General features: G+C 37.8%; 1 protein-coding gene across 6 annotated transcripts in view; it reads right to left on the bottom strand.

The window, feature by feature from the left end:
- Positions 1-27,524, bottom strand: part of LSAMP (limbic system associated membrane protein) — a 1,652,779-nt gene that overhangs the window by 715,323 nt on the left and 909,932 nt on the right. For 3 of the 6 annotated variants that reach the window (XM_058295791.1, XM_058295790.2, XM_071214778.1), the window contains one exon: positions 1,203-1,281. In XM_058295791.1, the coding sequence (XP_058151774.1) occupies positions 1,203-1,281 (79 nt within the window). Of the gene's footprint in view, positions 1-1,202; positions 2,175-27,524 lie in introns of those variants that run through there. The other 3 variants (XM_012518430.4, XM_004475628.4, XM_004475627.5) reach the window with 3 other exon arrangements.

Genomic DNA, 27,524 nt, shown 5'->3' with positions numbered 1-27,524 from the left:
CACACAGATTAGAGGTTTATTTTCTATCATATTACTGTTTTTTTTAATGGCTACAACAAGCAATACTAGCTAGATCGACCGACTGACACTGGCCCATTTTACTCGAATGAAATGGGATTTTAAAGCATCTCCAAGGAGATTGTTCTTCCTTTTTTCCTTTTCTTTTTCTTTTCTTTCTCTCTCATTTTTTTGCATGTGAAAAATTCAAAGAAAGCTAGAAAGAAGGACAAGGGTATGTACAGTAGGTGTAGAGGGGGAAGGGAAAAGAGAAACACAGGAAAGGAAGCTTGGAGGTTTTTAGAAATAGAGTTATGCCTAGGTTCCACTTGAGTCTCCCTAGCTCACTGTCCCTCACAGGGGTCAAACTCCCAAGGACTTGGGAATCTTCCTTTCTCAATTTCAAATCCATATTATAAAGTTTGGCAGAGCTGCACAGACATAAGACTTTGAGGTCAATAATCAATTAGAAGTACACATTTTATGCCAGTTAATTACTTCCCATCCTCTGTGCTTAACACTCCTATTCTTAAATACCAGCAATTCCTTTTTTCTTTCTTCATTTTCTTTATTCGCGCAGTGGTTCCACCCACACTTCAGAAAAGCCTCAATAACCAACCCAAGTTCCAAGATCGATTTCTTGTACTTGATGCCAATTAGAAGATCCTTATAGAAAGTCTGCTATATGAACTCCTGCTAGGGAAATGCCAGAGCCTGTCCCCTGTCCTCCCACAAACACACACTGACACACTCGTTATCAGGACAGGGGCACCGAAGATGCTCTACGGGGTACCACTCTGAGAGCCATAATTCCACAACTCTTCTTTCCTAATTAAGGAACCCCAACAAAACTCCGAAGTGCAAGGTATCAGCAGTTATACAATCAAGAATACTGCCCAGATCTCCCTGATACCAAAGGTGAAGTTAGTCTTCTCCGGTAAGAGAAACACGGTCCTAACGCTCAAACAACACATTACCAGCACAACTGGTCCTTCACAGGGGCCAGAATTCCCCTGAATTTTGTTGGCTGGTACTTCTACCAGTCAGTAGAACACACACACAAACACACACACGCCCGCAGCATCGGGAACCGCAGTTCAAGGAGACCAGGCGCGCACACACACACACACACACACACACGAACACACACACATACATACAAATAGACACATGTGCGCAGCAAGAAAAGTTGCTCAAAAGCCTACCTGAGGATGGCCGTGTCCCCCTGCCTCACGGTGATGTTGTCCGTGCCTCGATTAAAATCCACGCTGCGAACAGGCAGTCCTGTGGGAAGAAGGCAGAGCAATCTCAGTAGGACCAGCGGCAACTGTTTCCGATCCGGCTGAACTCTGCCGACCATGGTGGCCGCGCCGAGCTGGGGTCCGCGGCTGCTCCGGCGGGGTGGGTGCGCTGGGGTGGGTGCGCTGGGGTGGGTGCGCTGGGGTGGGTGCGCTGCTCGCCTCGCCGCGAGGGCTCCGCCAGCACCGGGCTCTCACCGGCCGCAAAGGCAGAACGGGCTTTTCCAGGTTGTGAGCCTTCCCACTTTGCCTCTCACTGTCCCTTGCTCAGTCCCTTTACCCCTGACCCGAAACAAAAACCCTCATAAAACCAAAGCTGAGGAAAAGAAAGCCAAAGGGACTAATTTTTTTTAAAGGGGAAAATAAAAAAAAACAAACAAACAGAAAATTATAAAACCCTCTAGGAAAAAGGAAGAAAAGGCTGCAAACGGGAAGATGTTCTTCTCTCGTCTCTCTGTGACTGGATCCTTCTCTGCCAGTGAGGAGCTTCCCAGGGTCTGAGCCGAGCTTCTTTCCTCTGTAACCCACTTTCCCGGACGGGCGAGGGAGCCGGCACCGAGCCTGCCAGTGAGTGTAAAGAAACAGCTACACAGCAGCTGTAGCAGCCCAGAGTCTCTCTCCCCCTCCTCCCTTTCCAGTTCTCTCTCCAGTCCCTCCCTCTCTCAGCTCAGCACCAACCCCCTTGCCGTTTTTCAGCAGCCCCTCCACGTCATGCCTTCTCCGTCCCCTCCTCGTGGCCCCTTGCTTTGCACAACTGCCCCCTTCAGTCGTGGCCAGCCTCAATGAAAGTCTGATGCGCCTTTAGGTTGTCAGGACAACAGCTCCATCTGAGGCCTGGCTGATTTCCTTAAGAAGAGGGAATGGAGCTTAGAGGGATTGTTAAAGAGAGAGGGGGGAGAGTGATTCCTGCTATAAAAGAAACGGAGAAAGAGTCCAAAAGAAAGGAGAGGGAAGAATGAGGAATGAAGGAAAAGGAGATGGGAAGGAGAGGAGAGGAGAATGCAAAACTTGACAAATGGGGGCGGGGAAAAGAGGATAGGAAAGCATAATGGGGAGGGGATTGAAAGATGGGCTGAAGAGTGTGAAACAGAGAAGAAACTTGGCAGTATAACCTAAAACGAAAAGCCAAAGTTGATTTAAAAACTAAACATTCCTGGCAACTGGCTTTTCACACTTACATCTTGTTCATTCTTTCCTCACTCTTGCGCTTTATTTTACAGGACTAAAAAGGTTTATGTTCTCTCCTTCCTTCATCCCCTCCCCCTCCTGGAACCCCCTTATGAAAGATGGGTTGGAGACAATGCTGGTATTGAGTGGTCTGGGGTGTGAATGCTTGGTTTGTCTTTTCCAAGTGCCAGCCTCAGCAGCTGATCCTTGATCCCTAAATCAACCTCACTCTCCAGGAAACCCTCACTCAGTCCCACACATGAGTAATGATACTAAGGAATATTTTTAAAGAGCACATTCTTTTTGCTACCCAAGTTTCTACAGGCACATTTCTCAAAATGTTCCTATGCAAGGAAGGTGATCTGTATATCAGAAGCTTGTCATTTCCAGCATGATACTAAGTCTGCATACAGCACTTGAGCTAAAGACGGACAGGGTAGCTAGCCATCACTTGTCTCTCCTGTTCCATGAACCAAGCAAGTGATGAGGGCTAAAAGGACCATGCTCTGTTAGTCACTCGGGTGAGAGCCCTAAACTCTAAGACTTCTCCCTCAATCCCTCAAAACAGATGCTGGATAGAAGATGAGGTTGGACTGGCCGAGACCTTTTTCTTCTTTTTAAATTTTATTTTGAATAAGTAAAGCATTCACATAGTATAAAATTCAAATAGTACAAAATGCTATAGAGAAAATGTACTTATCTTTCTAATCCCTATGTTTGGAAAACCCATTTTTCTTATCTGGAGGCAACAAAAAATTCTTGTTTCTTGTACAACTTCCCTAAATATTCCATGCATATGCATATAAATGCAAAAACACATATTATCCCCATCCCTCTTACTTACACAAAGAACCAAGGGTGATTACAAACAAAAAGGAATATGTTTAGAACCCTTATCAAGTCTCAGAGAGTACAAATCCTAAGTAGGTACTTACTGTATTGACACCTGCTTTATTCCCCCAGAATATTCAAAGATCTTATCTGCTACATTTTATCAGTTTAAAAGGTAGGTCAATTTATATAGATTATATGAGGAAAGGAAGAACTTTAGATTTTAAGAAGTCTTTGAAGAATTGGAATCTGAATTTTCACAAGTTTAAGATTGGTGGAGTTCAATTAATATTGTTTTTAGTATATGTTATTTTTATATAAACCAAGGTGTACTATGTTGAGGCTTATAAGAAGTCCCCAACTAATAAGCCAATGATGTTCGAGTACTAATTTGTAACTCAACTGTTTAAAAATTGGAACACATTTTTGCCACAGAAAATTTATTTGTTGGGTGGTTAGTTGAACTACAGAATCCATAATCCTGTGATTCTCAAAATCAGTGGGAATGTGAGCTTCCAGGGGCAAAATGGAAAGGCAAGAATTACAATATTGCAGGCTTGACCATCATTGTCAGGTCTTTCTGAGTTTTCAGGGATGAAGCATTGACATAGAAAAGACTTACACATAGCACCTTCTTTGGTTGGGTGGTGTTTCTTCAATGTCAGGAGGAAGTAAAAGAAGACACAAGTGATTAGATGCTCTTAGATTCATCTATTTCCATTGCTAAGTGAATGGTATGACATCCACCACCCAAATGGGTTCCCAGATAATCTGAAAAAAAAGGATTAGGCCTTTCTGGATATGAGTATTCTCTTGTATCAGTGACCTAGAGTTTGTATGAAGAAAGGAAGAGCTTTTTCCAGGCAAGGAAGAAGCATGGCAGAGTGTTAGCCTATTATTTGCAGAAGATGTGTATTTATTGTTCTTAACCAATACCTATACCAGCAATCTCAAGTTACTGGGAAGATTTGTCTGGTGTTGCTGGGAAGAAGCATGAAGGTTAACATGCTGGGGAACAAAATAATTCACACCAAAATGGTAAAATGTGGAATCTATAGCAAGTCAATAAGATCTGGGGTTTGTCTATATAATCACCCTGAGAAAAGGATGTATTACATTAATCAGGATTGCTATCAGGACTATAATGGAAATGCCTAACTTACCTAAGAGGCTAAAATCATAAGCATGTATCTGAATAGAAAAAATCATATAATTCATTTAATATTTTTATGCCTTCATTAAACAAAGTCCATTTTTGGCTACTTTTGTTAAATTAGACTTATTTTGAGTACTAAAGGTATAATATAATAAATAAAACACTTTAGAAATTCTCTAACTGTTCAATAATTCAGATAGGATTTATGAATAATTACAAAATTATGAAGTTTATTATGAACATATATATCTTTATTTAATATTTATCTCTTATAGCCAGGTAGTACTCCAAGTACAACTCTCTAACCCAATCCTTGACCCAGAGGGGGCACTCTAATTGATGAATGTAAGAACCCAGGAATGACTGAATGCCTAGGGTCAGTCATGTGCATTATTACACCATTTAAAAATTACCGGATCTGTTTGTGGGTGCACTATCTACTCCTATTTTGACATTATGTTATCTCAGAGTCCCTCCCCTTGATAGCCATGCCCTTTTCACTCCTTCATACCCCTTCTGGGTTATTGGGCCCTAAACTCTCTCACTTTCTAATAATTTCAACATCCTGATGGTCATTCCCCTAAATCTACCCTAATATTAACTCCTCTGCTTTCTTTCCTAAGAAATGTAGAGAAGGAAACAAACAAACAAGTTACTGAAATTTACATGGACTATTTTTCTGTAAACCACTCTATGAATTCTTCCAAGAAGGCTGGCAAACATGAGCATACTTTTGGGTTATTTGTGAGGCAAGTGCGGCTGTTAGCCATGTGAAACAGCCATCATCACCTAAGTAAGATGATCTTAACTGCTACTTTAAAATAACATACTGCCTTTCTAAAAAAGGCTTTGGAAAATTCTGGCACTCTCCAGGGATGAATGCGGGAGGAAAAACAAAAAATGTCGGAGTACCCTAAGAAGCATGAACGGTTTGTTCTTCTCTCTAGTTTTTTAAGGTAATAAGCTCACATGAAGTCCAGATGTAGCTTGGAATGTACAACTAATTCAGCTACATTGCTGGCATTTTATGCTAAACATGTCTATAATACTATTAATATACCGTTCTACATTTCTACAGTTGTAAGGTCTTAATCATAATAATGCCATGCCTGTACTTTACCTTCATAAGTGGAATTACCATTTCCATATGAACTAGAAATGCAGAATTGTTAATATTTCTCCTTGGGATTCCTACTATGACATTTTCAATGATTTCATCATAATTTAGCAGTATTCAAGTATCCCAGTTTATGCTCATAAACATGGCACTTTCTTCTATGAGTTTCCCTTGGAAGCTGACTCTTTCAAATACAGCAACTTCATTCACATGTGACTCACTGACTAACAAAATCAGTCAGCTTCAAGTCAGTTAAATATTGTACAAATCCTTACTATACACCCCTCAATGATGGAAATCAATCCGTACCCTGCACAATTAAAACCACTCTTTCATGGTTTCCTTTTATTGCAGGCCTTTGTGGTTCATTGTTAGCACATTGGCCCTCTGCTTCTAATTAAATATCCTTTGCTCACTCACTTTATTTTGGTAGGCATCAATGCTTGGATCTGTCCCAGTGTTTGCAAGGTCTTTGAGATTTTGGCTGCTCTTTGGGTTCTTACTCTCTGATTCTACTCCTGATTACCCATAAACACATGTATTTACACTTATGGATACATTTGTACACCAGCAAACTTATTATATGCATTCTTAGTATTTTACAAGCATATGCTCATAGCCCTTGGTCTCTCCCCTTTACCAGGTAGTCCCCGCTGTCACTATTTACATGGAGGTGGCAAGAGCCAAGTACCGCTGTATCTGAAATGCTGCTGCTCTTTTTGATCTGTCCCTCACCTACGGAAAGAACATTTTTTAACATCTGGAAAGATGGTGGTAGTAGCATTGAATAGCAAGGTACTAGTACAAGTGAGTAATCAGGCAACTCTATCTTCTCTTTGTGGTGGTTGTAGTGATTTGTGTTCCTAGCATCAGAAAAAAGCCTAAGAAGAGTGAAGAAGAGCAGAGGCAGACTTGTAATTCCATACTCTGGCATGTCCAGCAGATTTATAATTCATTCATTTATTCATTCATTCATTTATTCAATATACTTTTATTAAATAACATGAGGGTGATTCAAGACAGGACACAGCCCTGCTTTCAAGGAACTTACCTTGAAGATGAAGAAATAAATGTTAAACAAGTAAATACTTATCAATATTATTTCAGAGAGTAAATGCTATGGAGAAAAATACATGTTAAATGTATTATGTGTTAGTGACCTGGGATTGTGGTAAAGGATACATAAAGAGGATGACCAAACAACATTTCTTTGAAGAGGTAACATTTAAACCAAATCCTGATATCTAAATAGGTGGTCATGCAAGTATCTATAAGACCTATCCAGGTAAAAGGGCTAGTAGGTACAAAGACCCTGAGGCAGGAATGGGTAAGTCATACACCAGGAATGTAAAAGCCTAGAGTATAGTTTGTGTGTAAGTTGAGAGATAATAGCTAGAAAAAGTGTAGGAGACTGGAGATGGGGTCATATGAGAAGGGGTCATAATGAAAAGATTCCAAACTAAAATTTAAACTGTTAGTAAAAGTTTTAAGTAAGGCTGATTTATTTTAGAAAGGTCACTCTGAGTGCTATATGGAGAATGGATTGTAGAAGGACAATACTAGGAGCATGGAGACAAATAGGGTATCTTAGTCATCTATTGGCAACTGGCTTGAATAAGGGGGTATGAAAGGAGATGGAGAGAAGGTTTGAGTTCTGGATTGGCTCGTGATGGTAAAACCCTTCCCAATAGGCCATGTTCTGTCAGCAATTCCCCCCTGTGGTACTAGTTCTGCTCTGGTATTCCTTTACAGCCTTTGTTGATCAAATAAAAACTGACAGAATGCCAAGCAGACTATCATTTATACCAGCCAGTCAGAAGTGTGTCCCAGTTGTGGCATTTGTTCAAGTTTAAACTTTGTTTTCCCTTGATATGATTATTATATGCTAATTATATGCCTGTATAAGAAAGTGTTTTATTAAAGATTAAGAAGTACATAACAAGATGTACATGTGGTACTTAACACTAAACTTTACTAAACATTTTCTTACAGATCTATATTTATTTAACAAGTAGTAACTATCCTGCTAAATCTAAATGGAATGCCTAATTAAATATCTTGAGACTATAAGTCATATAAATAACACTAATATGTTTTCTTAAGAGTTTACTGACAATATTGAGCTGCAAGGTACATCCAGTGTCAGGTCATTATATTAGTTAATGGGCCCCAGAAGTTTGCCTGCTTAAAAGTATCTTCCTTGCCTATCTGACCTGTAGATCACATGCTTGTCTCTCTGCTTTTAGTAATGAGTATAGGAGCATTACCTACAGGAAAGGAAGAGGATTTACAAAACCTGCCTCATCAGTCATATTATCATGTATAACATGATTCAATAAAATAATATTTTTGAGACCTACCATGAGACAGGCACTGAACTAAACTCTGAAGAAACAGTTTAAGGAAGGGAATGCCCTTTAAATCACTGCTCTCCATAATAGAGAATTGTCAAAATTAATCAACGTACATGCCCATTCCTTTCTTTGGGTAATGCAAAATAAGAAAAATCAGAGTCCTTATCTTCATGAACCCCAGGAACTCACAATTAAGGTGGAGAAGTAGGGTGAAACAGAATAAGATGGACCAGTGAGTACTTGGGTTCTAAATTGTATGGCAGCAGAATCAAAATGCAAAGGGAGTTCAGAAAAGGTTACCCTAAAAGTGGGCTCTTTGAAAGAAATAGTATTTGAAGTAACCCTTGAAATTGTGCTAGCAGAGGGAGGAGGAAGGATAACACCTAGGCAAGAATGAGACCATGAGAGCAAGTCTGAAAGAAGGAATGGAACTGCAGGAAAACATGACCAGCTAGCAGACGGAGAGGAAACAAAGAAGGCAGGACAGAGGTGTTGCCTGAAGAAGGACCTCGGGTGCCCAAGTGAAGAGTGGCAATTAACTCGATAGTTATATTAGGGAGGAACAAGGTGGCAACCAGGAAATAGAAGGTAGCATGAAGGCAAAGTAGAGAAACAAGTAGAATAATAATAAAATTATTGATAATTGAGGTGGTTAGCATAGGACATGATGAGAAAGGGACGATTATTGATTACACACTGTGATGAGGAATGAAGCCTTTCCCTGAGAAAGTTTATATTAGTGAGGAAGGCAAGTTTAGGGAATAGAGATGAGAAAAAGTTAGAATTGAAAAATGACTGATATACTATCTTGGGGTCAGTGAGGGACTTGACAGGCATGTTAACGAGTTTGGCCTTTATTCTGAATTCAGTAGGAACCATTAAAAGGTTTGAGCAGCGAGTGCCATAATCAGACCTGTGTTTTAAGAAGATAACTGGCAATGGACTGGAAGATAGATGGGGACAAGTCAAAGTCAGGAAAGACTAGTTATAAAGTTTCTGAAATAGCACAGGCAAGATATGATAAAAGTACCAGGGAATGGGAGTGGAAAGAAAAAAGAGGCTAAAACTTTTACGGGAGTTACACAGAAGAACCAATGAGATTTGTCAATTAATTGGATACAGAAGTTGAAGAAATAGGAAGAGCAAAAAAGTCTTCTATTTTTTTGCTTGAAGTCCAGGTTGATAAAATGGGAAAGTTGACAAAAGGAGCCAGTTTCAGAGGGAATTTGGAAATCCACTTTTAGAATTCTGGATTGGTTTCTAAATTGGTACTCAAATAGCCTGCACCTCCAGATGGACGTGCTTGGCAAGTTTTGTCACAGGATTTGACATTCTTCACAAAAGGGTTGTCCCTAAGTTCTGCAATAAACTAAGCCCAGAAAACAAGATTTTTCCTTGTGTTTTATCTTTCTCTTTCTCTCATCTGTTTCTGAAGTTTCAATATATAAGTATAGCATGGGAGCAAGCGACATTTTTGCCAATAATATGACTCTCATAAAACATCCATGTAGAAATTAACTGATTCTATGTTCCAAGAATAAAAACAATCTGAACTTGTCTCCCCCTACTGGTTGCACATTATGGTATCATGGGTCTTTTTACCAGAATAACAGTAGTTAATAGAAATATCCAATAATAAACTATGGCCAAGTATTGGACTTTACCATTCACATCACATAGTAGCACACCAATCTCATATTTTAATCTTTACTTCAACTCTGTGTGGTAAAAAGTACAAGTATTATTACTTCATTTAGCAAAAAAAGAAAAAAAGAATTTGAAACTCTAAGCCAGTAAGCTGGTATATGAAATTAAAGGAAAATCAGAGTACATAAGTAATTAGAAGAATTGCATAATGATAAAGCTGGAAAAGACCCAGAAAAGCTTCTTGCTTTACCTTTCCATTTTATAGCTGAAATACAGTAACTTTACAGAGTTATTTTTAGGAGGACTGAGAATACTATTCAGAGATCCCAAATCTCAAATCAGTGGTCTTTCCATTGTACCATGCTGCCTGATGAAGAATGTCAAGATGTCCATCTTTTATAGCAGAGCTGAAGCATTTATACAGGCAGACTGGGTTGTAGATTTGAAATGTCTATTTCTTTGATTCTAGATCAACATTGCATCAGAACAACTCCTAGCTATGTTAAACTTACAAATAAGCAAGCAAGAAACAAGAGGAAAATTAAAAATAAAATAAATGCAAATCGGGGAGACAAACAGATAATAAGGCAAAGATGGGTCTCCAAACAGCGTTTGAATAGACCAGTCATCTGTCCAGCCTACGGCTCTATAACCATAGCAAGGCATGAGATGATTTTCAGGATTGCCAGAGTATTACAGATTTAGTTTGAGTGAGATTCTCACCCTCCAACTGCTGGGGGCACACTTTACTTTTCCATATGCCCTCCAAAAACATTCTGCTACAGCCCTCGGGCTATTCACACAAAATCCTACTCTTCAAAGTTTGTTTGTTCCTAATAAATGTTCCTATTCACTCTTGGCATAAAAGAAAACACTGAATAAAATTATTTATACTTGTGTGTGAGTGACTGATAAACTCTAACTGCTGAAGGACACAAATATTATATAAGGGGAGTTTGCTAAACCCAACAAATCTCAAATAGGTAAAACATGTTTTTAGAAAGGTATTTTTGAGTGGGAGAATATTTTGTAGGTTATTTCTTCCTGGCAAGAGGCAAAGACCTTAGAGTCAAAGCAGTGAAAATACCTCGAGAGAGCTAAAATTAAAAGAAAAAGAAAAACGACATGATTTTAACCCATTCAATCATAACATCCACTTACAACGAAGAGAACTTAAACTATCAATTCAACACATTATGCTTATTAAAATGTTTTTTAAAATGTAATAATATGAGCATTAGGTATTTGTCATTGAAAGATACTAACAATAGTAAAATTGTATATTATATGTATACACACATACACACAAACACCTATAGACAACACAAATAATTCACAAACATAGACAATTCTCAATACACTTGGTAAGTATTCTCAATACCCATGTCCAACAAAAGTTAAAATTTTCATGCAGTCTCTTTTTTCACTGGGAAAATTAGAGTCTTCTTTCTTCTATGGTGTTATCTTTTCTCTTTAGCAAGAAAGCATGACAGAGTATTGATCTAAGGGGGAAATCAGGTTAGTAAATGGCTTTAGAAGCTTTTTGGAAGCAAGGGGAATGAGCTGATGTGAGGAATATACTCTGTTTCAAGTGAATTGGATTATAGGTAGAGCTTTGATCTAGGAAATACTTGGTTTGGATATAAAGACTAGGTAGTTTTTGGAGGTAGGAGGGTAAAGAAAAGGATAAGCTGGTGAGAAAATTTGGATTGTGCCAGCACTAAGTGAGCAAGAGGGAATATAGGCTAAGAAGCAGTGAAAGAGAAAGACATAAGAAAGATGTAAGAAAGCAAAGGAAACTTGTAATATGGTCATTTATTTCTTAAGCTAGAACATTTTTATTTATCAGTGTGAGATAGTCTAATACGCATACCTGTTTTAATGATTTTTTTCTTGGGGCAAAAATGACCACCTTGGTATTAAGGAACAATACTCAGTGTAATTCAAGTCACATTTTACAACTTCTACTGCTACCAATTTGGGTTGTTATTTTTGGTTTGTAATATTTTAGCAATAACTCTTAGTTAATTAAATAACAAGAACTTACTGATCACCTACTATGCAAGTGGTTACTCTGAAAAATGTGTGGAAACTATTCAGTATGGTCTCTATGGTAAGGATCCTCTGTAATAAGAAATGTTCAGCTTTATTAGGGAAAGTAGATCAACATATAGATTACTGAATGATTTAAAAATGGTGTAAAATTAATCGAGAAATTTTGAGGAAAGGACTCTAAGAACTCAGGAATTCAGACATGCAGAGATCACTTCAACCTTTTATGTGTTAGGGTACTAGGCACCGAGGCTACCAAGAAGGACAGGGCAGGGTCTGTGCTCTCAGTGACTGGACAGCTGTCAGACAAAAAGGTGTGTAAAGGTAATATAGTATTAATTGGGCAAATATCCACATAGTGTTGTGTTCACATATAAAGGTGGCCACCTAATCCAGATGCGAAAGAAAACTTTCAGAAAGAGATAACGTTTGAGCTGTGTCCTAAAGGAGAATTCATCTGAGAGGTTAGGGTTTGGAAGTGGCTCCTTAAGGATGTGTAGGGCCAGTTGGAAAAGAGACTGGGAGCAGATCAAGGGGGCCAACAAAAAGGATTAAGATTTAGAGTTAGGAGGCAGCCCCATGGAGCAAGGCAACGGGGCAGGACAGAGTGTACCCTGACTAGGGAAGAAGATTCATGATAAGGAGCTGTAGGAAACTCATTAAATAAAGAAGATGGAGATGGATTATCAATGGTCTTAAAAGACAGCAAAGGGAATCTACTCAATGCAGTAGTCGATGTTTTAATTTCTTGGACAAGTTCTTGAAAGTGACATACAGAATAGCAGCTATATAAAATGGAGGGCACAGTTAGGATATTGCCTCAGTAATTCAGGCATGGAAGGTGGTGACCTGACAGTGAAGGTGGGGAAGAAGGATGAATGTAAAAGATATAAAGGAATAGTCCACAGGAATTGTTCATTAATTGGATATATGGAATGGATAAGAGGGAGGTATCACAAGACAAGTTCCATGAATCCTGCTTGAGTTTCTGGGGAAAAATATCATCATTGACAGAGATAAGGAAGTTGAGAAAGCAGCAGAGAAAGCAGAGTAGAGTGTGTGTGTGTTGGGGGGGTCGGGGGCGGGGGGAGAGTGGAACTAATCCCCTGTAGGTACCAGGCTTGCCATTTGGTTAGCTGCTGCTCGGGGAGGGGAAGGTGCCTGTTAATGGGTTGGCTGCATTCCTTCAGTCTTCATGAATCCCCCAGATGTGTATAATTAAGAAAGAAAAAGTCACAAGAAGATGCTATATGATCCTTTCAGTGTTGGTGCTCCTATTTACTGGTACTCATAAAAAAGTAGCATTAAATATTTTCTACTGTCCACTCTCTGACTGTTTTCTACATATTTTGGAGTATATCTAAAATAATTATAGCACCTGGTTTAAATGTACTTTACTCACTAAAGTCCTATTGTCGTTAATTTGTATTTAACATAACTCTGGATTTTATTTTCTAGGCCTTACTAGATCTCATCTTCATACAGGAAGTCCAAAACATTCTAGGTTATGCTCACCAAATTTGATTGTTCATTATTATCCTTCACTTGAAATTCATATAATTTTCTCTCTTCTAGTCTATTTCTAACTGGGCAAGATCATTTACTTTAAAAATCTGTACATTTCAAAATGCATTGTGAATATTAGATAAAGTTATAAAATAGTTTTTGGAAAGATAAATAAATAATGAGCTTTATTTTAGAAATGTTAGATTCAAGTTTAAATATTAAAGAAGAAGTTTACAAAATATAGTTTTAAATATGGAGCTGAATGTGCTGGAGGTGCAGTTAATGTTGGGGTTTAAGATATATTTAGGGGATTTGAATCTCTGGACTGACAATGTGATAGCCAGATCCTGAGCCTCAACAGACTCCAGCACCTACAATCTGATTTATTGGACTTACCACACTCAGCTAAGATGGAGGTGAAGAAGGACAACCACCACACCATGGAGCCTAGAGTGATTACAACTGAAAATGGGAGGATTGCATCCAGCATCCAGGTGGAATCTGAGCCTCCTCTTGACATAAAGGTGCAATGGACACAACCAATCCAGTGTCCACATAGAAGAGGTGGCATTGGATTGGGAAAAGTGGACATAATGGACAAAGGGTATGGGGAAAGGCAGGAAGAGATGAGAGGTGGAGGCGTCTTCGGGACATGGAGCTGCCCTGGATGGTGCTTCAGAGGTAATCACCTGACATTGTAAATCCCCACAGTGCCTACATGATGGAATAGAGGAGAGTATGGGCCATGATGTGAACCAATGTATATGAGGTGCAGAGGTGCCCAAAGATGTACTTACCAAATCCAATGGATGTGTCATGATGATGGGAATGAGTGTTGTTGGGGGGGGGGGAGAGGGGGGGTGGGGGGGTGGGGTTGAATGGGACCTCACATATATATTTTTAATGTAATATTATTACAAAGTCAATAAAAAATTAAAAAATTAAAAAAATAAAAATAAAAAAAAATAAAATAAAAAAAAATAAATAAATAAATAAATATGGAGCTGGACTTGAGGATCCTGTAGTGGAATACAGAATAGGGGGTCCTCAGGATGAAGGCGAGAATTAAAATGAAGGTATTAAGAGTGGGAGACTAAGAGAAGAAAAAGAAGAGCAAAGGCTGAAAAACTGCTCTGGGAGAACTCCCCTGGGTAATGTTTGCTCTGGTGGAGCAAAAAAACAAGAAAGAAGCAAGAATAGTTGCTCCTGGAAAGCAGCAGGGTCAGAGTGTTTCTACTTGCATCTGTAGAACACCAAGTGCTTTCAAATTTATTTGTCTTCACATAACATCTTATATCACTCCAGAGAGTTATTTTGAGGAAAGATGATATAAATGTCAGGTATTAGGATAAGAAACATAAAAACAATAATAGATACTCAAGACCTTTAAATAAAAAGAGTGTGCTGTCTGTATTCACCACTAAGTGGTTTGGATCAGTATCAAAGAATGATGAGAATCCAAGGTTGAAAGGATCTAGAGCATCCCTATGTGTGCATGAGGTGAGAAACCCTGAGGGAAAAGGAGTGGTGTCCCCTCAAAAGCACCCTCCATCTCCTACGAAGTGCCAGTAGACCTGCCACTAATTCAACAGATGATTGCTGCCTGCATATGTAGTAGGACGTCCACGTACCCAAGAGAAATTCCTAGACAGCACACTGTCACTACAACAGTCTTCAATATTACCAAAGGGAAAGACCATGGACCTTTATGTTTGATTTTGTCTAGGACCAACTGAAATGCCATCTATTCCCGAAAATGCCATTTTGCAATAGTTGTTTCAATTTTCAAATAAAGTATGAGTTTCTGATGTTATCCAAACATTGACAAATTGAGAAAAATTACCTTTGCTAATAAGTTTGAAATTATCATTTTTCCCAAGAAACGTTTAAATGCAATTTGAAAAGCTATAGGAAATCACATACCCCCCCACACACATATGCAAATACATGGTCCCCTCAAATAGACCAACACATGGGCAATTGGTGACTTGCTAGCCAGTTAGCTTATTTTCCAGTTGTTCATCATTAATTCAACCAAAACCTAACTATGTAATCAACAAAGTTTAAATTTCAAGATTGCTGGATAGAGTGTTCATATAGTTTCAAGATAGGGCAAATGAGGTGCCAGAAAACTGAATATTGAAACCTTGAGGTCTGGGTTTTGGAGAGGTGTTTGTTGGAGGAAGGATAATGTGACTGGAGCTCTCTATGGTTCCACTAGTTTTTGAGCAAGAGTTTTCATATTTGACAAATGCAAATCCTACAGATATTCAGATACGAGCAGAAGATTTGGCACTGTTTTCCCAGTCATTCAATTCCTTGCAGTCACCTGGAACTTGAGGCTGTGTACTGAACTGATTCTTTATCATCTCTACTTGCCTAGGCAGGGTCAGACAGAATGTTATAATGTACTATATGTCAATGTCTTTATTCTCTTCGGTGCCTTTTCTTATCTGAAATTTAGGGAAAAATGTACTTAATTTTAAAAGAAAAATGTCAGATTTATTTCTGAAGAGTTCTGTATTGCCAAAGAGCAGAGTCTGAGAAAAGGAATATTTAATTTGGAATTATTTTCCTCTCTATTGATGAGAGTTTAAAATATATTTCTCTTATGTGAAGTAACAAAAAGTAGTCTAGTTTAGATAATTTCTCATAAAGTATCCTTGCATCACCAAAATCATGAGTTTTAGATCAAACAGATTTAAGTATATCTCCCAATATTTTTATAATTAGCACTGTGCTAAGTGCATAGGGAGAACTTGGAAGAGACAAAGTCTTTGTCCTTAAGAATCTCATAATGTAGTGGATAAGATACATATAAACACACACAAATTGCTTTTCGCTTACTTGTGATCTTAGGTAGAATTTTGAATTTTTGTCCTGTAAGTCATCGACTCCTGGAAACTCAAGGTTCTCCATTTGCATTTTGATATATTAAGTGAGCTGAAGAATGGAATATTAAAATAGGAATCCTTAACATGGGGAACAGAAGTTAATCCTCCCAGACCTTTACTAAAATCTGCATAGACTTTGAAGACTTGAGGCTTTAGTGAGAAAGAAAAGACTTGTAGAGATTCTAAAGCAGAGTCCAACAATGATTAAAGCAGTTAGAAAAATTAGCAGATGCTCATCAATTTGGAGCCAAACCAATATTGTTGCTGGATCAAATTAGAATCTGCCTGAAGGCCTTAGGAAAATAGCCCAGTAAAGTTAATGTTTTGAAACCATGAATGGCAGCCAAGTTTCATTTTCTTGACCCTGCCTTAACCAGGCCCATACAGTGCAATCCTATTCCAGCCTCCATCCCTAACACCACCTCAGCAGAGGAGGGCAGGCTGTGATCAGTGGTCTGATCAGACTCAGCGGCCTAGACATAAATTCTGGTCACCCACACTGTGCTCTTCCCTAACTGCTCTGCTTCCTTAACTGTACTTTTGACTGCCAGTCAGTCCTGAAATCCAACATACCAGGGGCAGAGCCCAATAAGAACCAAATAACCATATTCTCTGGGCATTCTGCAACCTCTAGGTGTCAGATGCTAGGAATACAAGAAATAATCAGATATATTTCTACTCTCATAGTTCAGTAGAACAGGAAATAACATTTGAATTACCATATTAATACACTAGAAAACTGAGAAACTAGAAGAGATATTTGCAAGAGGCAGGGTGAGAACAAAGGGCGGGAATGATTATTAAGTATTCCCAAAGTGTCTGGAAAAGGTAAATAATGAATAATGGCAGGAGAAGTTTCATGATAAAGGGGATTCTGGAGCGAAATATTTTTCTGATTCATTTTATTATATATTTTTAATTAGAAAAATTGTAGGATTACAGAAAAGTCATGTAAAAAATACAACGTTCCCATATATGCCCCACCTGTTTTCTTTTTTAAAGATTTATTTATTTATTTATTTCTCTCCCCTCCCCCCCCACCCCGGTTGTCTGTTCTCTGTGTCTATTTGCTGCATCTTCTTCTTTGTCTGCTTCTGTTGTTGTCAGCGGCACTGGAATCTGTGTTTCTTTTTTTGCTGCGTCATCTTGTTGTGTCACCTCTCCGTGTGTGCGGTGCCATTCCTGGGCAGGTTGCGCTTTCTTTCGCGATGGGCGGCTCTCCTTACGTGGCGCACTTCTTGCACATGGGGCTCCCCTACACGGGGACACCCCTGCGTGGCACGGCACTCCTTGTGCGCATCAGCACTGTGCGTGGGCCAGCTCCACACAGGTCAAGGAGGCCCGGGCTTTGAATCGTGGACCTTCCATGTGGTAGACGGGCGCCCTAACCACTGGGCCAAGTCAGACGCCCTAATCACTGGGGCAAGACAGCCACCCCCACCTGTTATTAATACTTGGCATTAGTGTGGTACCTTTGTTACAGTTGATGAAAGAATATGATCATTTAAGATGAACTATATTCCATAGTTTACATTTGAGTGTAGGTTGTTGTTTTTTACCAATATGCCACCCAATTATTAACACCTTGTAGTAGTGTGGGACGTTTGTTATAATTCAAGAAAGAACATTTTTATAATTATACCATTAACCATAACCCATTGTTTACAATAGGGTTCACTATGTTGTACAGTCTTATATTTAATCTCTTAATTTTTATTCCAGTAACATATACATGATATAAAATTTCCCTGTTAATCCACAGTCACATTTATAATTTGGTGCTGTTAATTATACTTAAAATGATGAGCTACCACTACAACAATTCATTTCCAAAACTTTATAATCAACCCAGATAGAAATTCTGTACAAATTAAGCATTAACTCCCCATTACCTACACCCAACCTAGCCCCTAGTTGACTATATTCTAGATTATAACTCTATGAGTTTGCTTAGTTTAATTATTTCATATCAGTGAGTGCGGCTGGGGTTTGTTTAACCCCGACGCTGACGGGGGGGTCTGGAGGGGTCAGGCTAGACCACAGCGGCACCTGAGGCTGTGGCAGACAGCCTCAGAGGGGCTCTCAGGTGTGGAGGACGCACGGCAAGGGGAGGAAGAAGGCCACGGAGACCAGGTCTGTGCGCAAGTCCGTTTTATTAAGGAAGTGCAGTGGGTTATATAGAGAATGAGGAGGGCGGGGTAGAGCAGGAGGAGTGAGGGCTACGGGGCGGCTGGGGATCGGCAGAAGCTTGTGGGCCGACTTGTGGTCTTGTGCCGTTAGCTGTTACTAGGGAAGTGGGCAGATTTCAGGTTATGGTGCAACAAGTGAGATCATACAATATTTGTCTTTTAGGGTGAGGCTTATTTCACTCAACATGTTCAAGGTTCAAGCATGTTGTTATATGGACCAGACCGTCATTCCTTTTTACAGTGAATAATTTCTCATTTTATATAAATACCATTTCGTTGTTGGAAACTTGGATTGCTTCCATCTTTGGCAATTGTGTATAAGGCTGCTATGAATTTGGGTGTGCAAATATCAGTTCAAGTTCCTGCTTTCAATCCTTTAGGGTATATACCTAGTAGTGGCATTACCGGATCTTATGACAATTCTATACTTAGCTTTGTGTGGAACTGCCAAACTATCTTTCACAGTGGCTGTACCATTTTACATTCCCACCAGCAATGAATGAGTATTCCTAATTTTTTCCATATCCTCCTCAACCCTTGTAATTTCCTGTTTGTTTGTTTTTTAATTGTAGCCATACTAGTGGATGGGAAAGGATATCTCAGTGTGGTTTTGATTTGCCTTTCCCTAAAAGATAATGATGTTTAGCATCATGTTTGTTTTAGCCATTTGTATATCCTTTTTGAAGAAATGTCTATTCAAGTCTTTTGCCCATTTTTAAATTGGTTTGTTTGTCTTTTTATTTTTGAGTTGTAGGATTTCTTTACATATTTTGGATATTAGACCCTTATTTCCAAATATTTTCTCCCAGTGAATAGGTTGTTGTTTCATTTTTGTGGTAAAATCCTTTGATGCAAAAAGTTTTCTAATTGTGATGAGGTCACATTCATCTTTTCTTTTCTTTTGTAGCTCGTGCTTTGAATGTAAAATCTAAGAAATCATTGTTTAACACAGATCCTGAAGATGCTTCCCTACATTTTCTTCTAGTACTTTTATAGTCCAAGTTCTTATATTTAGTTCTTTGATCCATTTTGAGTTAATTTTTGTATATGATGTGAGATAGGGGTCCTTCTTCATTCCTTTGCATATGGTTATCCACTTCTCCCAGCACCATTTTCTTGTGTACTTCGTTTCTTCCCAATTGAATGGACTTGGCAGATTTGTTGAACATCAATTGGCCATAGAGATGTCTATTTCTGAAACCTCAAATTGACTGCATTGTTCTATATACCTATCTTTATGCCAGAACCATGCTGTTCTGAGACCTGATGCTCTATAACAAGCTTTAAAGTCAGGAAGTGTGAGTCCTCCCTTTGATTTTCTTTTTGAGGATGCTTTTGGCTATCCACAGTCCCTTACTCTTTCTAATAAATTTGATAATTAGCTTTTCCATTTCTGCAAATTCTAAAAGTTCTGTTGGAATTTTTATTGGGATTGCATTGAATCTTTATATAATTTTGGGTAGAACTGACATTTTAATGATTTTTAGTTTTCTAGTCCATAAGCATGGTGTGCCCTTTCATTTGTTTAGATCATCTTTGATTTGTTTTTCAGAGTTAAATATTTTTAAAAATGAGAAGAGGATATTATATCAATTCTAAGGGTCAGCAAATAGGGTGATATAATGGGGTATGGGATTTTTCATTTTGGAGTAATGAAAATGTCTATAATTGATGGAGATGACGACAGCACAACTCTGATGAAAATGAGAGGCACTGGGTATTCAATTTGAATGGATTGTCCAAGGCAAGGCATTGTATAACGCAGTAACTATTGTGGTGGAAATGAACTCTAGTTAACAGAACTAATATGAAAATGTTCTCTCATGAACTATAACAAATAGATAATTTTAATACAGGGTGTTAATAATAGGGTGGGTTGGTGGAAGATACACTAAAAGTAAGATATGTCTTTTTTTTCCACCACTATTTATATATTTGTATGTTTCCACAAAATAGAAGTAATTTTCTAGCAATGCTCTTTCACAATTTTAAACAAATATTGCAAGTTGTTTGGTATAATTAAGGCAAGGCTATCAGTATGAGAGGTAGTCTGGAGTTACACAGGAGTCAGAACGCAGAGAGCTTGCACTCACTACTACTGGCCAAAAAATATGATCAGAGTGATGATGTTGGGGGAAAACATATGCATTTACATGCACCAAATGTCCTCTCTCCCAGTTGCTCACAGACCTATCAAATAACCCCACATTCATGTGCACACACACTCATTTCCTTTCTAGATAACTGAACTACAGAATATTTTTCTTGTCAAAATTAACTAATTATTTTTGGATCTGGCTTAATACTGGCTATAGAAAGGCCTTGCAATAAGGGAAAAAATAGAATTAAAGTATTTTTCTTCTCTTTTCTCCATAAAACTCTACGCTGAGAAAGCACTCTTGTTTTTCTCCTGACCTCCTTCATACTACACACACAAACACATGCACCACATACAAATAGAGACTTAAAGGCAGATAATACTTTTTGTGGGAAGGAAAAGCAAAAGGATGGGGATGGGAGAAAAAAAGGGTAGGGAAAGAAGGAGTTGAAGACTATTAGACTGTCACATCACTTGCTCCTTCAAATATTAGTAATAAAATAAGCTGACTTTTCAAAGTTCATAGAGCACAACAAGTGAGATTTCAGGCAAATGTCTGATTTATAATCCTTAGCAAGGAGCATCTGATCTGAAAACCAACAAAAGTACATGTTATAGAAACTTGAACATTTCTATTAATAGGTTTTTAAAATTCAGGATCTTTAAAATTCCTTTCAAGTTAGAAAATATTTTAATGTCAAGTTTCCTGGGATTGTTATTGCATCAAAAATATAGACAGAGGACTTCTGGGAAGATGGCATCAGAGTAGGTTAGCAGGGCTCAATTCTCTTACAAAAACAATAGAGGAAGGGCAAAAAGCTGTCTGAGGGAGCTGCTTTGGAGATGTGTAGTCTAGGAGAATACTGTGGATCATCCAGGTGGGAGAGGGGTAGATAAAGGAAGAGGCTGAAATGAAAACTGTGAGTTACTAGCCCCTGTGACTGGGAATGGTATCCATCCCACACCTTCATGGTGAACAGCCTCAGTAAAATCCATGACTCATTGTGGTCAACTGAGAAAGGAATGGAGGTCTCCTCCCTGGGAATAGGGAGGGAATGTTGGAGGGCAGAGAATTGTTTCTTTTCAGTGATTTGGACCAAAAAAGCCTGATTTGTATCTTGGCCCTAGCTAATCCAACAAGGAGAGGTTGAAAGAGACATCCCTGTGAAAAGATTCACTGATAACCACCAACTGTTGGCCAGCCAGGAAACTGCAAGAAGTGAAAAAAGGTTTTTGGAGTCTCTCAGTCCACGCATTTGTGGATCTGGACTGTGCTCCATTAGTGGATCCCTGGCCCTGTTTTTTTAAGCTAAGCTGGGCAATTTTAAAGATTGAGAATAAGTTGAACCAATAATCAAAGAAGAGCTATGAAACAAAAGCACTAAGCATAAGAGAGAAATTGACCATTAGAATGAGTACACAAACATAATTAGATGCCTATACATCTGCAAAAAATTACAAGCCATCCTAAGAAAGAGGAAAATATGGCCCAGCCAAAGGAACACATAAAAAATCCTGATGAAACACAAGAGTTAAGACAACAAATCAAATCTCATAAATCAATTCAAGTCGTTGAAGGAAAATATGATGACTGAGGAGATAAGGGATACCAATATGACACTGAGTGGGCATAAAAAAACATTTGAAAGCCTGCAAAGAAAAGTAGCAGGACTTATGGGCATGAAAGACACAATGAACAAGATTTAAAATACATTAGAGGCATATAATACAGATTTGGATTAGCTAAGGACAGAGTTAATAAGACAAGAGCATCTAAACCTGAAAAGACAGGAGAACAGAAAGAGAAAAGAATGTGAAAAAAAAATGGAGAGGGTCTCAGCAAATTAAATGACAATGAAAAATGTACAAACAAATGCATAATAGGTAACCCAGAAGGAAAAGAGAAGAAGTGAAAGAAAGAGTATTTGAGGAAAAAAATGACTGGATTATTTCCCAACCTTCATGAATGGCATAACTATCAATATCCCCAAACAGGATAAATCTGATAGACTTACTCTGAGAAATCTATTATTCAAAATGCCAAATGGCAGAGATAAAGGGGATTCTGAAAGCAGCAAGAGAAAAGCAATGCATCACATATAAGGGAGCTTTGATAAGACTAAGTTCCAATCTCTCATCAGAAACCATGAAGCCAAGAAGGCAGAAGTATGCTGTATTTAAGGTAGTGAAAGAGAAAAACTGCCAGTCAAAAATTATTTATCAGGCAAAACTGTCCTTCAAAACTGAGAGTGAGTTTAAAGTCCTCACAAACAAAAACCGAGAGAGTTTGTCACCAAAAAACCAGATTTACAATACATACTAAAGGGAGTTCTGCAGGATGAAAGGAAAAGACAAGGGTGAAATACTTAGAGAAGAGTGCAGAAATGAAGTTTATTAGCAAAAGTAACTAAAAGGGTAAAAAGATAGACAATGGTAAGAAATGACAATGGAAAGCCAAAGGATAAAAATGATGAAATAATTTATGCTGTTAGGGTAATAACATTAAACATTAATGGATTGAACACCCTAATCAAAATACAGACTGACAGAATGGAAAAAAATTATGAGCTATCTAAAACAGACTCACCTTAAGTGCAAGAATACAATCAGGCTGAAAGTGAAAGGTTGGAAATAGATATTCCATGCAAACAATAGCCAGAAAAGACTGAAGTAGTGATGCTAATATCAGGCAAAATAGATTTTAAATGAAAAACTGTTATAAGAGATGAAGAAAGTCATTATATATTAATAAAGGGGGCAATTCACCAAGAAGAGATAATAATGATAAATATCTATGTATTTAACCTGGGTGCCCCAAGATACATGAGACACACTCTGGCAAAACTAAAGGGAGAAATATACGTCTCCACAATATGATTGGAGAGTTCAATATACACACTCAGCATTGGATCGAACACCTGGCAGAGGATAAATAAGGAAAGAGAGAGCCTGAAAAATATGATAAATGGATGAGACCGAACAGACATTCATATAGCTTTACATTCACAAACAGTAGAATATACATTCTTCTCAAGTGCTCATAGATCCTTCTCCAGTCAGCCAAAGGGTGCTGATGCAAAGTACCAGAAATCTGTTGGCTCTTATAAAGGGTATTTGCTTGGAGTAGAAGCTTATAGCCACAAGGCCATAAAGCATACATTACTTCCCTCACCAAAGTCTGTTGCCATGTATTGGAGCAATATGACTGCCAGTCTCTGTGAGGATTCAGCCTTCCTCTTCCTCGTAAGACTCTGTGGTCCCAGCTCCTTCCGATCTCAGCTGTAGAGTAGCATAAGGCTCATCTCTTTCCTTGGGGCTTGTTTCTTTCTGGGTTTTCTCAGTTGTTCAGGGCTTTGGTCTCTTCAGCTGCAAACTATCAGGCAAATGGCTCAGGTCTCTCCCTGGGCTCCAGCAAACAAAATTAAACTCTCTGTGTTCTCCTTCTCTGTGTATTTACTTTCATGTAAGAGTCTTTTTTTATTCCTACCAAGGGGGTGGGGACTCAACTCTGCATGTGCTAATGGCATGATCAAATAAAAGCCCTAATCTTAATTTAATAAAGTAAAAATGAAACCCCTGAATCTAAGACTTTCTAATATGCCCAGAGGAATAGACCCATTTGCAAACACAACTATCTTTTTTTGGAATTCATAAATATATCAAACTGCCATGTCCAGGATAGACCATATGTTGGGTCATAAGACAGGTCTTGATAAATTTAAAAAGATTGAAATTATACTCAACAATCTCTCTGGTCATAATGTCATGATGCTGGAAATCAATAACAGGTAGAGAAAGGGAAAACTGACAAATACAGGGAGATTAAACAACACACTCTTAAATAATCAGTAGGTTGATGAAGAAATTGCCAGAGAAATTAGTAAATACCTTCAGATGAATGAAAAGAAGAATACAACATATCAAAACTTATGGGATACGGCAAAGGCAGTGCTGAGGAGGAAATTTATAACTCTCCATGCCTTCATTAAAAAAGAAGAATGTGCTAAAACCAAAGAGCTAACTACAAACCTGGAGGAACTGGAAAAAGAACAGTAAACTAATATCAAAGCAAGCAGAAGGAAAGAAATCACAAAGATCATAGCAGAAATGAAATTGAGAGAAAAAAAAAACAATAGACAAGCAACAAAAGCAAAAGTTGATTCTTAGAGAAGATCTACAAATTTGCTAAATCCTTAAACTACATTGACAATGAAAAAATGAGAGAAGATGCAAATAAAATCAGAAAGGAGAGGGGGATATTACCACTGACCCCACAAAAATAAAAGAGATCATAAGAGGATATTATGAACAAATGAATGCAAACAAACTAGACAATGTAGATGAACTGGACAAATTCCTACAAACACATGAACAAACTACACTGACCCTGGAGAAAGAGAAGACCTCGACAAATTTGTCACAAATAAAAAGATTGAAACACTCATCAAAAACTTCCTAAAGATGAAAAGCCCAGGAACAGATGGCTTCATGGGTAAATTCCGTCATTCAGAGAAGATCTAATAACAAACTTGCTGAAACTCTTCCAAAAAATTGAACAGAAGGGAATGTTACCAAACTCATTCTTTGAACCCTCCACCACCCTAATAACAAAAACAGATAAAGATACTACAAAAGAGAAATTTACAAATTATTCTAATGAATAAATGCAAAAATCCTTAGCAGTGTACTTTCTAACCAAATCTAAAAGCACATTAAAAGGGGTTTTATCTCTGGTATGCAAGGATGAATCAAGACAAGAATTCAATTAGTGTAATATACCGCATTAATAAATTGAAGAAGAAAAATAGTCATCTTGATTGGCATAGAAAAGGCATTTGACAAATCCAAAGATAGGAATAGAAGGAAATTTCCTCAAAATGATAAAAAGCATATATGAAAAACATACAGCCACCATCATACTCAATGGGGAAAGATTGAAAGTTTTCCCTCTAAGATCGGAAACAAGACAAGGATGTTCACTGTCACCATAGTTTTTTAGTATTATGCTAGACATTCTCACTAGAAAAATTTGGCAAAAAAAAAAAAAAGAAAAGAAATAAAAGTTACCCAAATAGGAAAGGAAGAAGTAAAACTTTAGCTACTCACTGATGATATGATCCTATATATAGAAAATCCTGAAAAATCCTCAACAAATCTACTAAAACTAAGAGATGACTTCAGCAAAGAGGTGTGATAAAGGATTAATATGCAAAATTCAGCAGTGTTTCTATACACTAGCAATGAGCTATCTGAGGAGGAAATTGGGGCGGGGGGGATCCCATTTACAATAATGACTAAAAGAATCAAATATTTAGGAATAAACTTAACTGAGGACATAAAAGACCTATCTTCAGAAAACCACAAAACATTGCTAAAAGAAAAAAAAAAAAAGGGAAGTACATTCTGTTTCACGGAAAGTACCATTAAGATGTCAAAATCCCCAACATCCCCGAGAAGAAAATGCAGAGAAACATCTTAAAAGTCTTGTAGTACAGGAGGCTTCTTAAATCTTACACCCAAAGCACAAGAAACAAGAAAAAAAAATACATAAATGGGACCTCTTCAAAATTAAACACATTTGTGCTTTAAATGACTTAGTTAAGAAGGTGAAAAGGCAGCCTCTTCAAAGGGGGAAAACTTTTGGAAACCACGTATTTGATAAGGGTTTGATCTCCGTTGTTTTATAAAGAGATCATTCAACTCAACAACAAAAAGACAAGCAACTCAATTGAAAAATGGGCCAAAGACTTGAACAGATATTTTTCCAGAGAAGAAATACAAATTGTCAAAAAGCACATGAAAAGATACTTGACACACCAGCTATTAGGGAAATTCAGATCAAAACAACAATGAGTTATTACTTCATACCTTGCAGAATGGTCATTATTAAAACAACAGAAAATTACAAGTGCTGGAGAGAATGCAGAGAAATAGGAAACTCCTTTTCTGTTGGTGGAAATATAAAATGGTGTAGCCTCTGTGGAAGATAGTTTGATGGTTCCTCAGGAAGCAACAAATTGAACTGCCGTATGACCCAGAAATCCTGCTAAGAATATATTCAGAAGAACTGAAAGTAAGGATGTGAACAGACTTTTGCACACCAATTTTCATAGCAGCATTATTCAGAATTGCTAAAAGATGGAAACAACCCAAGTGTCCATAAACGAATAGATAAACAAAATGTGGTAAATACATATGATGGAATACTATTCAGCTATAAGAATAAATGAAGTTGGGATGCATATTACAACAGGGATGAACCTTAAGGACCTTATGTTGAGTGAAATAAGTCAGACACAAAGGCCAAACACTGTATGGTCTCACTAAAACAAACTAAATATGATGAGTAAAATCATGGAGTTGAACTATAGAACATAGGTTATTAGGAGATAGAATGTGGACTGAGAAGGGGCAGGTGATGCTGAATGTATTAAAATGTTTAAAAGGTGGTTTGTAAATGTGTGGAAATGGATAGAGTCAATGGTAGTACATTATAGTGAGTGTAACTAACACTGCTGATTTATACTTGTGAATGTGGCTGAAAGGGGTAGACTAGGGAGGTTAATGTTAATTGAAAGAAAGCTAGCGGATAAACTAGAGACTATAAAACAGTGATTTTGGTAGTGGGTGATAATTGTTAATAGTACAAATACAAAAATGTTCTTCTATTACAAGGTGTTAAGAATATTTAGGTACATGAGAAAAATAGACTATAGTTAACAGTGATATTGTAATTTTTACAGCAATTGTAGAAAAAAAGGTACTATATCATTGTTAAGGGTCAACAATGGGAGTATAAAGCGATATGAGATTTTTCCTTTTGGAGAAATGAACACATTCTGAAATGAACTGAGCTGATGACTGCACAACTCTGTCATGAATCTTATAGCTACTGAATCTATACTTTGGATGGATTGTACAAGCCACGGAACCATACAACAAGCAAACCTCCTGGTGAATGATGGACTGTACAAATATGAGGATATTCTCTCATGAACTGTAACAAATATACAATATTAATACTTGTTATTAATAGGATGGCTTTTGGGGAAAATAACACAAAATATAAGCTATGGATGATAGATAGCCATAATATTGTGATGACGTTTCATCATTTCTAACAAATGTGTCACAACAATGTAAGTTTTGGTGGTGGGATGATGTATGGGAAACCTGTATTTGATGCATGATTGTTCTTTAAAAATTTATAAAAAAAAA

This window comes from Dasypus novemcinctus, chromosome 4 (genome assembly GCF_030445035.2).
Source record: "Dasypus novemcinctus isolate mDasNov1 chromosome 4, mDasNov1.1.hap2, whole genome shotgun sequence".
NCBI classification, from domain to species: domain Eukaryota; kingdom Metazoa; phylum Chordata; class Mammalia; order Cingulata; family Dasypodidae; genus Dasypus; species Dasypus novemcinctus.
This window is presented reverse-complemented; position numbering and strand designations above follow the sequence as displayed.